Source organism: Manihot esculenta, chromosome 3 (genome assembly GCF_001659605.2).
Source record: "Manihot esculenta cultivar AM560-2 chromosome 3, M.esculenta_v8, whole genome shotgun sequence".
Lineage (NCBI taxonomy): Eukaryota > Viridiplantae > Streptophyta > Magnoliopsida > Malpighiales > Euphorbiaceae > Manihot > Manihot esculenta.
In genome coordinates, this window is record NC_035163.2 from 2,787,432 (window position 1) to 2,799,285 (window position 11,854).

Sequence of the window (11,854 nt, forward strand, 5' to 3'; positions counted from 1 at the left end):
TCTCATAATTATTCGACATTTTATATTTGAGGATAAAGTCATACTCTAAAAAAGAAGATAGATCCAAAACTCATCAGACTTTCTTTAAGCAGATCGATCGATCCAGTATTATAAGTTCTGATTCAGACACATGAGATAGGCTGTACATATTGTAAACCCAGATCCAACGGAAAGTAATTCAATTCGATGACGTGACGTAAAAGAGAACAATCATTTCGCAGTCTTACCCGCATGTACGTCGGGAGTAATTAAATAATCACATAATATAGAGTGAAATTCTGACATATCCGTACGTACAATCTATGTGAAAGAGATGGATGATATTATAATAAAAAAGCAGTTAAACGTCATTAGCGAATAGAAAGAAAAGATGAAAAGAAAATAAATTTCTTTTTCTCCATTTAAATTTATATTTTATTACTAATTTTAATATTTATTGCATTTCATATGAATTAAACAAATTTATCAATTAAATTTTGTGTCATTGAGGATTACTTGGGTATACTTTACCTCTAAGTTTTCCATTATTCAAGAAAAGAAGAAAAATGATGAGGAAGAAAGCTATTGATTTTGAAAGATTTGCCTAAATATCAGTGTTTATTTATTTATTTATTAATATTTTAATTTCACTTAATCTTAATTATAACTTAATTAAAGGTTAATAAGAGCTTACGTTTGGGTTTTCTTGGTCTTAAAATATTAAATTTTATTAAATATTAAAAAATATTTTAATAATTAATAAAAAATTATTTTAAAAATAAAATTAGTTTATTTATATATTATATATAAAAAGAAATATTAAATATTTTAAATAGTTTATAATTAAAATAGTTTAAATATTAATTTTATTAAATATTAAAAAAATAAGAATTCAGTGGCCAAATAGTTTGAAAGACTACTTGAATCGTTTGGAAATTATTTTTAAATAAAATAACTTATTTTTTATTTTAAAAAATAAAAGATATTAATAAATTTATATATAATAGTATTAATAAAATTATTAAATCTGGAAAATAATTTTATTTTTAGAAAAAAAGTTAATTTTTTTTCTCAAATTATAGAGGTGAGATTTATGATTTGTAATAAGGATGTACACACATGATAATTTGCCTAAAATTTATCCAAAGAAAAAATGATTAAGATTTTAATTTAAGAGCCTCAAGCTGCCTGCAAAGGCAAAAGGGTGGACCCCACACAAACTGCACATTGTTCAAGTGTTATAAAAGCAGTTGCCTAATGGCTTAAGTTCAGCAGCTTCCAACTCTGTTTCTTTCTTTTTCTTTCTCAAAAGCACAACAAATTTTCAAACTCTGTATAGAAAAACCCAGTTCTCTAATTCTCATTCTTTATATTCATCTCTATACAAAGCATTCAACTCAGTATAGACCGTGTAAAAGGCCATTGCTTTTGAGGAGGGCGTGGCGTCAATGGTGAATATTTTAAAGAACAGCATGTTAATGTTTCTTCTGCTGTTGTTTGGTTCTTGGGTTTTTTCTTCTGTTACAGCTTCTGTATCTTACGACCACAAAGCTATTACGATCAATGGGCAGAGAAGGATTCTTATTTCTGGTTCGATTCACTATCCAAGGAGTACTCCTGAGGTAGCTACGTTACTATAACTCCAATGTGGTTCACGGGTTCTCTAGGTTCTTGTCCCTTTGCATGTTTTATTCAAAGTTTTTTACTTTTCACTGATGGCTGCTCTCTCTCTCTCTCTCTCTGTGTGTGTATTTTCTTTCTCTTCTTTGCCGGAGTTTACGGCGTTTGAGCTCAGTTTTGATTACAGTGTTGGGTTTTATGGTGTCTGCAGATGTGGCCGGACCTTATACAGACGGCCAAAGATGGAGGTTTGGATGTCATAGAAACCTATGTTTTCTGGAATGGGCATGAACCTTCTCCTGGAAATGTAAATGAAATTACATTGCTTTTCTTTTTCTTCCTTTAGCTCTCTTTCGCTTTTCATATTGTCTGCAACCTCATTTTTTTTCTTTCATTTTCTGGGAAAATATCAGTATTATTTTGAGGATAGATATAATTTAGTCAAGTTCATCAAGCTGATACAACAATCAGGACTGTATGCTCATCTTCGGATAGGACCTTATGTTTGTGCTGAGTGGAACTTCGGGTACTAATATGTAAAATCTCATCCACTGCTCTTCTTTTTCTTTCTTTCACCATTTTTGTTCACTTGCTCTGTTTCCGGCACAGGGGATTTCCTGTTTGGCTAAAATATGTTCCTGGTATTGAATTCAGAACCGACAATGGCCCATTTAAGGTTGGTGCTTGGGGTTCTTGATTGCCATCATGAACACACTTTTGTCTGAGCTCACTATGTTCCCCAATGGAATTTGTCAATTTTTTAGCTAAACAATGATTTTTTTATATGATTACAATGAAGGCTGCAATGGAAAAGTTCACAGAAAAGATTGTCAGCATGATGAAATCAGAAAAGTTGTTTGAAACTCAGGGAGGCCCAATAATTCTTTCTCAGGTTGGATAAATTCCTCCATTCCATTATTCACTGTGTTTCTAGAACTGGGTTCTACTTCTTTTTTCTTTTTATATAAATATATAATAGTCTTTTGTTTTTTTAAGGAAAAATTACTTTTTGGTTTGAAAACTCAATAATTAGCCTATCGATTTAAAAAAAATATATTAAAATGTCTTTGAAATTTTTAAATATTTACTAATTAATTTCTTCCATAACTTTTTTAAGTATCACATAAAAGGCTAAAATACCTAGTATGGAGAGACCGACTAATAAGAGACCAACTAATGAATTTTTTTATAACACATGACTAAATAGTAAAACTCATTAGTAGATTTTTTAAAATTTCATAGATGTTTTAATGTATTTTTCAATACCGGAGTACTAATTAATGAATTTTCTCATGGGATTAAATAGTAAATTTTTATTTTTTAATTGTTACTGTGGTTCTATTTTCCTTTCTCTGGGTCTTTTTCTCAACAAAAGTTGTTTACTAGCCAAAAAACCTCTTTCCCTAAAGGACAAAGAAAATTGAATGGAGAATATTAGCCAATGCCAGTTTTTATCCCCATTCTACAAATGGGTTGTAAACTTGTAACCTTTAGTTGAATTTGGTTCCACAAATTTTTATCAATTGGCCCATCACTCATTAATAGTAGTTTGAGTAATTTTTCCCCCTCCTTGTTGTTTGCTTGTTTGTAAACAGATAGAAAATGAGTATGGACCAGTAGAATGGGAAATTGGCGCACCTGGTAAAGCTTATACAAAATGGGCAGCTGAAATGGCTGTGGGTTTGGGCACTGGGGTCCCATGGGTCATGTGCAAGCAAGAAGATGCCCCTGATCCCATTGTAAGTGATTCTGTCAATTTTTTTTCAATTGTTTTCTTTCACTTTAATGGTTTTATATTCTCAAAAGCATTGTTGGCTTGTTTCACATTCAGTGTGACAATATCCTTTGTTGATGTTGGTGGGGTCTGTAATAGTTTTCTGTCTATTTTTGGTGGCCCTTTAATAAAGAATCCTTGGAGCTTTGATTTTCTTGCACCTTTTTGGCCTTTGCATTCTTTTTTAAATTTAATCTTATGGGTCCTATTAATCCTCTTGTGTTTGTCTTTTCTTGCATATGCTCTGGGGTTTTGGGTTTTTTGGATAGTGAAACTTTTTAAGCTTCACATGTTTGCATGATTTTCTGGTAAAGCTTGAATGGGTCAGGGTGTGATTCCTAGGGTTAATTAAAACCTATATCTATTTGATGATGTGCAGATTAACACCTGCAATGGATTCTACTGTGAAAATTTCAAACCAAACAAAGATTACAAACCTAAAATGTGGACAGAAAACTGGACTGGCTGGTAAGAACAGGATGATGATGCTACATGCTAAAACATGTAAATCTGGTCTTATAATTTCTTATATTCTTAAAAAAACCACAATTTTGTTGTAAATTTTCTAAAGTTCATCGTTTTATCTTCTTGTCAGGTACACAGAATTTGGTGGTGCAGTTCCCCATAGACCAGCAGAAGACTTAGCATTTTCAGTTGCAAGGTTTATACAGAATGGTGGTTCATTTGTAAACTATTATATGGTAAACTAACCTTTCAAACGAAATTTTATTCTCTGGTGTATCCTGATTTACAAGAGGATCTTGGTAATGTTTCTAATTTCTACAGTATCATGGAGGAACTAATTTTGGCCGGACTTCTGGCGGTCTCTTCATTGCTACTAGCTATGATTACGATGCTCCTATTGATGAATATGGTATGTTTTCTAGAGTAGGTTGGGCTAATGTGTTGTTTATCCATCTAATCATCATTACTTAAACATATTAATGGCTCTAACTACTAAAAGATGGTAGCATTATGTATTTAGAGAAAATCTTGCCTAAATGCATATAAGGATAAAAATAATATGTAGTCCAGGTGATTTGATGAAAATTCCTAATTTTCTATGCCAGGATTACCAAGGAATCCAAAGTGGGGACACTTGAGAGATTTGCATAAGGCCATCAAGTTATGTGAACCTGCTTTAGTTTCTGTAGATCCCACAGTAACATCTCTTGGGAGTAATCAAGAGGTAAGCTCAATTCAGATAATGCTTAATATACGCATATGTGCACACTAAAATGCACGCAATTTGCAATCTTCTTCTTTGGCTTTACTCTCAAGCTTTTTGTAGGCTCATGTGTTCAAGTCAAAGTCATCCTGTGCAGCCTTCTTGGCAAACTACGACACAAAGTATTCTGTGAAAGTGACCTTTGGTAATGGGCAATATGACCTGCCACCTTGGTCTATCAGCATTCTCCCTGACTGCAAAACTGCAGTTTTTAACACTGCAAGGGTAAGTAGTAGCCTCTTGCTTCAGAGAGACACCTTAATAATTTCGGGTTTCACTTCCAAGTAGGCTGCTTGTCCATTTCTGTTTTGCCTAATCATATATATATACATGTCGAAAAATTGGAGTTCTATTAAATATTAAGAAATACAAGTTGTAGTGTATGCAATGTCGATTTAGATGGCAATTCCTATGCAGGTTGGTGCTCAGAGCACACGAATGAAGATGACACCTGTTGGCGGAGCATTTTCTTGGCAATCATACATTGAAGAAGCTGGTTCTGCTTATGCTGATGATACAACCACACTGGATGGATTGTGGGAGCAAATAAATATCACGAGGGATGCTACAGACTACTTGTGGTATATGACAGAGTGAGTATATAATTGTAGTCCTACCATCTCGAAGCCATGCACAATATGCATAGCAAAGTTGGGGTTCTGTGACTGTTGGCAATGTAATTCTTCTCGTGTATTTCGCTTGCTGTTTCAGCGTCAAGATAGATCCCGATGAAGGATTTTTGAAAAGTGGAGAGGATCCTCTCCTCACTATTTTTTCAGCTGGGCATTCTTTGCAAGTTTTCATCAATGGTGAACTATCAGGTGAACTGAAAGTGAAAAGAGTATTGCTAGTTAACAAGTTTCAATGTCACTTTCGATGTTCTGTCGTACTAACTTGTCAGTTTATTCTTATTGCAGGAACTGTATATGGTACCTTAAACAATCCTAAGTTAACATTTAGCCAGAATGTAAAGTTGACAGCTGGGATTAACAAGATTTATTTGTTAAGTGCTGCTGTGGGTCTACCGGTTAGTTCCCTCACTTTTGTGATACCTTTTCTTTCTGTGCAAGTAGTTACTGCAGAAATTTATGATGTTTGAAGTCATTCTGTTGTCTTATTGGTTAATCTCAGAACGTTGGCTTGCACTTCGAAAAATGGAATGCTGGAGTTCTAGGCCCAGTCACATTGAAGGGTTTGAATGAGGGGACAAGGGACTTATCAGAGTGGAAATGGTCTTACAAGGTTTGTTTCCCATATTTTCCTGCTCCATGCTATACTGAAAAAGGTAGGCACTGATAGATTTGCTGCCTTGCAAAAGGCACAAGTGTTAAATTAAGAATGGAAGCATTTTTTTGTTCCCCAAAAATGCCTTGGCATAAGCACGAGGACCACTCATGGGATTGTTCTGACACTTCCTCTCTTCTACCTTTTTCTTTTCGATGAATATTTTGTCTCATAACAAGCTACAGAATCACTTAGATTGATGTTCTCCTAGCAGATTGGGCTGGAAGGTGAAGCATTAAACCTTCATACTGTTACTGGAAGTTCATCTGTTGAATGGACGGAAGGAACTCAATTGGCTAAAACACGACCACTAACATGGTACAAGGTACTAGTTTTTGATGCCCAATTACTTGGCTTCCATTTTATTTTCTTTTTATTCTTAATTCAGCAGAAGGAATATATGTATGAACTATGAAAGTTTTCAGTGAATCTGATCAGTGTTATAATATTTTCAGACGACTTTTGATGCACCAGAAGGCAATGACCCCTTAGCTTTAGATATGAGTACTATGGGAAAAGGTCAGATATGGATAAATGGTCGAAGTATAGGACGCCACTGGCCTGGATATATAGCTCGTGGTAGTTGTGGCGACTGTAACTACGCTGGAACTTTTGATGATAAGAAATGCAGAAGTAATTGTGGAGAGCCTTCCCAAAGATGGTGAGAGCTGAGACAACATCTTCCAAGTTGTTTTGCTTTCATTGTTTTATCTGATTTAAGTGTCTGTGGTAATGATGTTAATCTCAGGTACCACATTCCGCGCTCGTGGCTGAACCCAAGTGAGAATCTATTAGTTGTGTTTGAAGAATGGGGTGGTGATCCGAGTGGGATTTCATTGGTCAAAAGAAGTGCACGAAGTGTTTGTGCCGATATATTTGAAGGACAGCCAGCATTGAAGAACTGGCAGATGATAGCATTGGGAAAAATTGATCACCCCCAAGCCAAAGCCCATTTGTCGTGTCCGCAAGGGCAGAAGATCTATCACATTAAGTTTGCCAGCTATGGATTGCCCCAGGGGACCTGTGGAAGTTTCCAACAAGGTAGCTGTCATGCCCACAGGTCATATGATGCTTTTGAAAAGGTATACAAACTGCTGATCGAAACAATCGATCAACGACTAATTTATGTGGTGGTTGATTCATGTTCTGTTTGAATTCTGTAGTTATTCTATAGTTCTATGGACTGACATTGATGATCCTGTTACAGACGTGTGTTGGAAAGCAATCTTGTTCAGTAACTGTGACTTCAGAAGTTTTTGGAGGAGATCCCTGTCCTGACAGTGGAAAAAAGCTTTCAGTTGAGGCTGTCTGCAGCTGAATCCTCAAAGAAATGTATCTAACCGAATAAACGAAATCCCATTCAGTGCATAAACAATTGATACACACAGCATTTACAGGATTTGAAGCTTATGCATTTCAAACTGCCAAGGACATGGAATTGGCTGCCACAGACAGAAGCATAAGTTGCCTCATCTCATGTACATAGACAAGCCATTATTTGTCAAAAACAGCTGCATACATCATTTCTTAGTCTTATTACAATAAGCTAAGATTTTAGTCCTTAGATACTGATGTTTGATTCTTGTAATGTAAGCATTTTGGTTGGTGGGGTTTCAACTTTGTAAAGCATTTCTGGTGCTTTTCCTTTGTAAGAATAAAATGAAAGAGAATAATGCATTTTTATTATACCATTTGGATTGTTAAGTTGTAGCTGAGAACTTTTTGTTGAAGTTGTTTTTTCTTCTTATTCATTATTTTCCTGGATATTCCTAGTTTTGCACCACCGCAATCCAAGAAATAAAGACAGAAATTCTATTATTGGCCAAATATATATTTGCACCCCTAATACTAAATTATTGGCTAAAAACTTAAAAGTTTTGATTAATTTCACTATTAACTATAAATAACCTGATAATAATAAACATGTACAAATATATAAAATTTGAAATTAAAATTTATCCTATAGTTTGCTATATTTTATTTGGGTTAGAGATTTTAAGAAATACAATATGTCAAAGGAAAGCTTGCTCATGTTATTAATTCTATTATTTTCTTCAAGGGTTTTTTTCTATTATGGCTACTGTCACCTATGATCATAAAGCACGTGTAATCAATGGAAAAAGAAGAATTATTATTTTTGGATTTATTCATTATCCAAGGAGCACTCTTGAAATATAAAATTTTTTTTAATCAAAACGATAGCTCAGCTGATTTTATTAATATCAAAAAATAATATTTCAAACAAAATCAGACATAGAACTAGCCGTTTTTATAACTGTATGAGTAATTTAGTTCGCTGATATCCTGACAAAAGCAGATCAATACATGCAATGGATTCTACTGTGAAGGATAAAAACCAAATAACTATAATAAACCGAAAATGTGGACTGGTTGGTAAGTTTGCACACAAAAAAAATATATAAAATTATGATTTTTTTTTTATTTCTTATATTTTATTTCATTTAAAAAATCAAATTTTTGTATTATTATTATTACACTTTTTGCTTTGTGTTTCTATCAGGTATACAGAGTTTGGTGGTTCAGTTCCTTGTAGGCCAGTAGAAGATACAGCATTTTGAGTAGCAAGATTTATAGCAAATAGTGGTTTATTTGTAATTTATTATATGGTAAATATTAGATTTCAATATAAAAAATTTATTAATATGGTGTATTAATTATTCCCAATTTTAATAATTTTTTTCTCTTTTGGTACAGTACCATGGAGGAACAAATTTTGGCAGAACTGCTGGGCTTTTCATGGCTAGTAGCTATGATTATGATGACCCTCTTGATGAATACGTTGCGTTTAAATAATTACTTATTTTTTTCATTTAATATTGTTTATCTTTTTAATGATCATTATTTCACTATAATTTCATTTTTAATATCTTGTAGGACTGACACGTGATCCAAAATGGGGACATTTGAGAGATCTGCATAGGGCCATCAAGCAAAGTGAAGCTGCTTTAATCTATGTAGATGATCCCCAAATAATATACCTTGGGAAAAATGAAGATGATATTTTGAGATTTAAAAAAAATAAGATTTTTGAGTGTTGTCCTGATACGGTACCACTTGTCATTATTAAGTAGAATACGTACGGACATATCTGCTTGTCCATTCTCGTCAGTTAATTGTTTAATTCCCTTCGGCGTGCTAGGTGGTAGGGCCGCGGCGTAGCTGGGCTTGTTCTCACATCAAACGAGCTAAACTCCCTTCTAGCAGGTTCGGACTCTCGGGCAGTCTGACCTGTCTTAAGCACGGATTCGGTCTGATTAGTGGGCTCTAATAGATTTTTAGCGCCTGTTCCTTTCTCCTATTATAAAATTTCTCCTGACGGAGATAAAAAGACTAAATACCTTAGTGTAAATTTTGTGCTGATTAGTACCCAAAGCACCCAGAAGTGGATGAATCCTGCAGTTAATGGATTTGGTTGGCAATCATACATTGATGAGGTTGCTACCAGTTCTGCTGCTGGTGCATTTACCAAAGATGGACTATGGGACCAAAAATTCATCACTAGTGATAAAACAGACTACTTGTGGTACATGACAGTAAGTATCTAATTAGTTGTTTTTCTCACATTATTTAAGAAAATTAAAATTTTGAGGGATTTTCTCAATACCCTTTTGTTCTTTCAGTGTAAATATAGATCCTAGTGAAGGATTCTTGAAGAGTGGATAAAGCCCTACTCTTACAGTTAATTCAACTGGCCATGTCTTGAATGTGTTCATCAATGGTCAATTTGCAGGTCGAAGAAAATGGAGTAGATTTGTTTCCATTCTGAATCAAACATATTCATGTTTTGCTAAATTATTAGATTCCTCTTATTGCAGGAAATGTGTGGGGTTCATTAGATACTCCTAAGATACAATTTAGCCAGAATGTGAAGCTGGTAGCAGGTATTAATAAGATCTCTTTGCTAAGTGCTATGCAGGTCCAGCGGTTAGTTCTCTGGATCTTTCTGTTTTTTAGGCTCCGTTTGTTTTTGTTTGACCGATTCTCCTGAGTGTTTTAAACGTCAGAAAATAAAGAAAATATTTTACCGCCAACAAACGGAGGCTTAGTTGAAAATTCTGATGTTGAAGTTCAAACTCATGAAATTTTGCTTACTTTGATGATTGATCTCAGAATGTTGGTATGCTTTATGATACATGGGAGGTTCGGATTCTTGGTCCAGTCACATTGAAGGGTCTAAACAAGGGAGAATTAGACATGTCAAAGTGGAAATGGTCTTACAAGGTCTGTCTTAAATTCATTGAAAATTTTCATTATAAAGTCATAATCTTTATAACCATTCACTTCTGTCACTGAGCAGATTGGCATGAAAGGTGAAGATTCATGCCTTTTTGGGTCCACCGGAGCTTCATCAGTTAGTTGGGTTCAAGGACCTCAATTGGCTAAAAAAGTACAATTAACATGTAGGGGTGTAAATGAATCAAACCGTTCGTGAGCTATTCGATGTTCGATTCGATAAAAGCTCGACCGAGCTCGACTCGATTTCTAAACGAGCCAAGCTCGAGCTTAATTTTTAGGCTCGTTTGATAAACGAGCCAAGCTTGAGCTCCATAGTATTCGGCTCGTTAAGACTCGTGAGCTCGGCTCATTTCTGAGTTCATAAGCAGGTTCGCGAATAGGCTCGTGAACAGTCTCGTTAAGTAAACTGAAATTAAAATAAGCTCAAACCCTGTATATACTTTCATAAGAGAAATAAGCTCGTCTAAGTTCGTTTGCTAAACGAGCCAAGCTTGAGCTTCTTAATACTCGGCTCAATTTTGATATGAGTAAAGTTCGAATTCGGCTCGAGCTCGAAAAAATTTTAATGAGCCAAGTTTGAGCTCTTCAAAGTTCGGCTCTTCTCGGTTCATTTACACCCCTATTAACATGGTAGAAGGTAAAATTTATTCATAACCAAATACTAAAATTTCTCAAAATTCACCCATGAAGCTGAGATGATATAAAAAGATCTCGAGTTTGAATTTGGATATAGAGCAACTTGGGAGGGAGCGTTTCGCTTCTGCTTGTCTCAAAATCTGCAGTGTGCTTCGGATACTTAATAATTTAGACTAACAACTTCTCAAATTCTCTAATAACTCAACTGATATAAATTTTTTTCAGACTACATTTGATGCACCAGCAGGCAATGATCCATTAGCTTTGGATATGAGTAGCATGGGAAAAGGTCAAGTATGGATAAATGGTCAGAGCATAGGACGTCATTGTCCAGCATATAAAGCTCGTGGTACTTGCAGAGATTGTGATTATGCAGGAACTTACACTGATCACAAATGCAGCAGTAATTGTGGACAGCCCTCTCAAAACTTGTGAGAAAACTTCCATTACAGCTTCTAGTTTTCATCCTCTTCTTACAAATACTATGTTGACAAGCATGTCTGATTCCTAGGTATCATGTTCCTCGTTCATGGCTCAATCCAAAAGGGAATCTATTAGTTGTGTTTGAAGAAGTGGGTGGTGATCCTACTGCGATTTCTATGGTGAAGAGAGTTGTCGTCGGTGTTTGTGCTGATATATATGATGACCAGTCGGAGATGGTAGACGGGCAACAGCTAGCCCCTGCGAAACCCAAAAGCCCATTTGTGGTGTCCTCCCGGACAGACCATGACTAAGGTCAAATTTGCTAGCTTTGGATCGCCGACGGGGAGATGTGGAGCTTACCAGCAAGGGAAGTGTCATGCCCAGAAATCTTGGGATCCTTTTCAAGCTGCAAGTGAGATATTTTTATTGAAAATTTTTCAGTTTGTGTGATTACAAGGAGAAATTTCTTACAGGGCTGTATTGGGAAGGCGTCATGTGACATAGATGTGGCTCCTGGAACTTTCATATTGAATCAATCGCGCAGGGCTTCCCAAATCTCCAGGGTTGTTGATTTCTCTAATAAATGTGACGAAGCACAGAAACGCAAATGTGGATTCTGAAGTGGTTGTGATTGACAAAATTTATGAAGCTAG

At 35.1% G+C, this 11,854-nt stretch overlaps 1 protein-coding gene and 1 pseudogene across 2 annotated transcripts; both read left to right on the plus strand.

The window, feature by feature from the left end:
* The first annotated feature begins 1,260 nt into the window (after positions 1–1,260).
* Positions 1,261–7,576, plus strand: LOC110612017 (beta-galactosidase). Of its 2 annotated transcripts, XM_021752649.2 has the most exons (19): positions 1,261–1,601; positions 1,811–1,906; positions 2,013–2,125; positions 2,209–2,275; positions 2,399–2,491; positions 3,195–3,338; positions 3,753–3,841; positions 3,969–4,074; positions 4,160–4,247; positions 4,444–4,562; positions 4,665–4,826; positions 5,019–5,194; positions 5,313–5,422; positions 5,519–5,628; positions 5,733–5,843; positions 6,100–6,210; positions 6,341–6,546; positions 6,634–6,967; positions 7,093–7,576. In XM_021752649.2, exons 1-19 carry the CDS (start codon positions 1,428–1,430, stop codon positions 7,201–7,203), a joined length of 2,520 nt encoding a protein of 839 aa, XP_021608341.1. In that variant the 5' UTR covers positions 1,261–1,427; the 3' UTR covers positions 7,204–7,576. The 2 variants fall into 2 exon arrangements, with proteins under 2 accessions (XP_021608341.1, XP_021608340.1); XM_021752648.2 differs by having other exon boundaries at positions 5,313–5,628.
* Positions 7,577–7,958: 382 nt separating this feature from the next.
* Positions 7,959–11,843, plus strand: LOC110611023 (annotated as a pseudogene).
* The last annotated feature ends 11 nt before the right edge of the window (positions 11,844–11,854 follow it).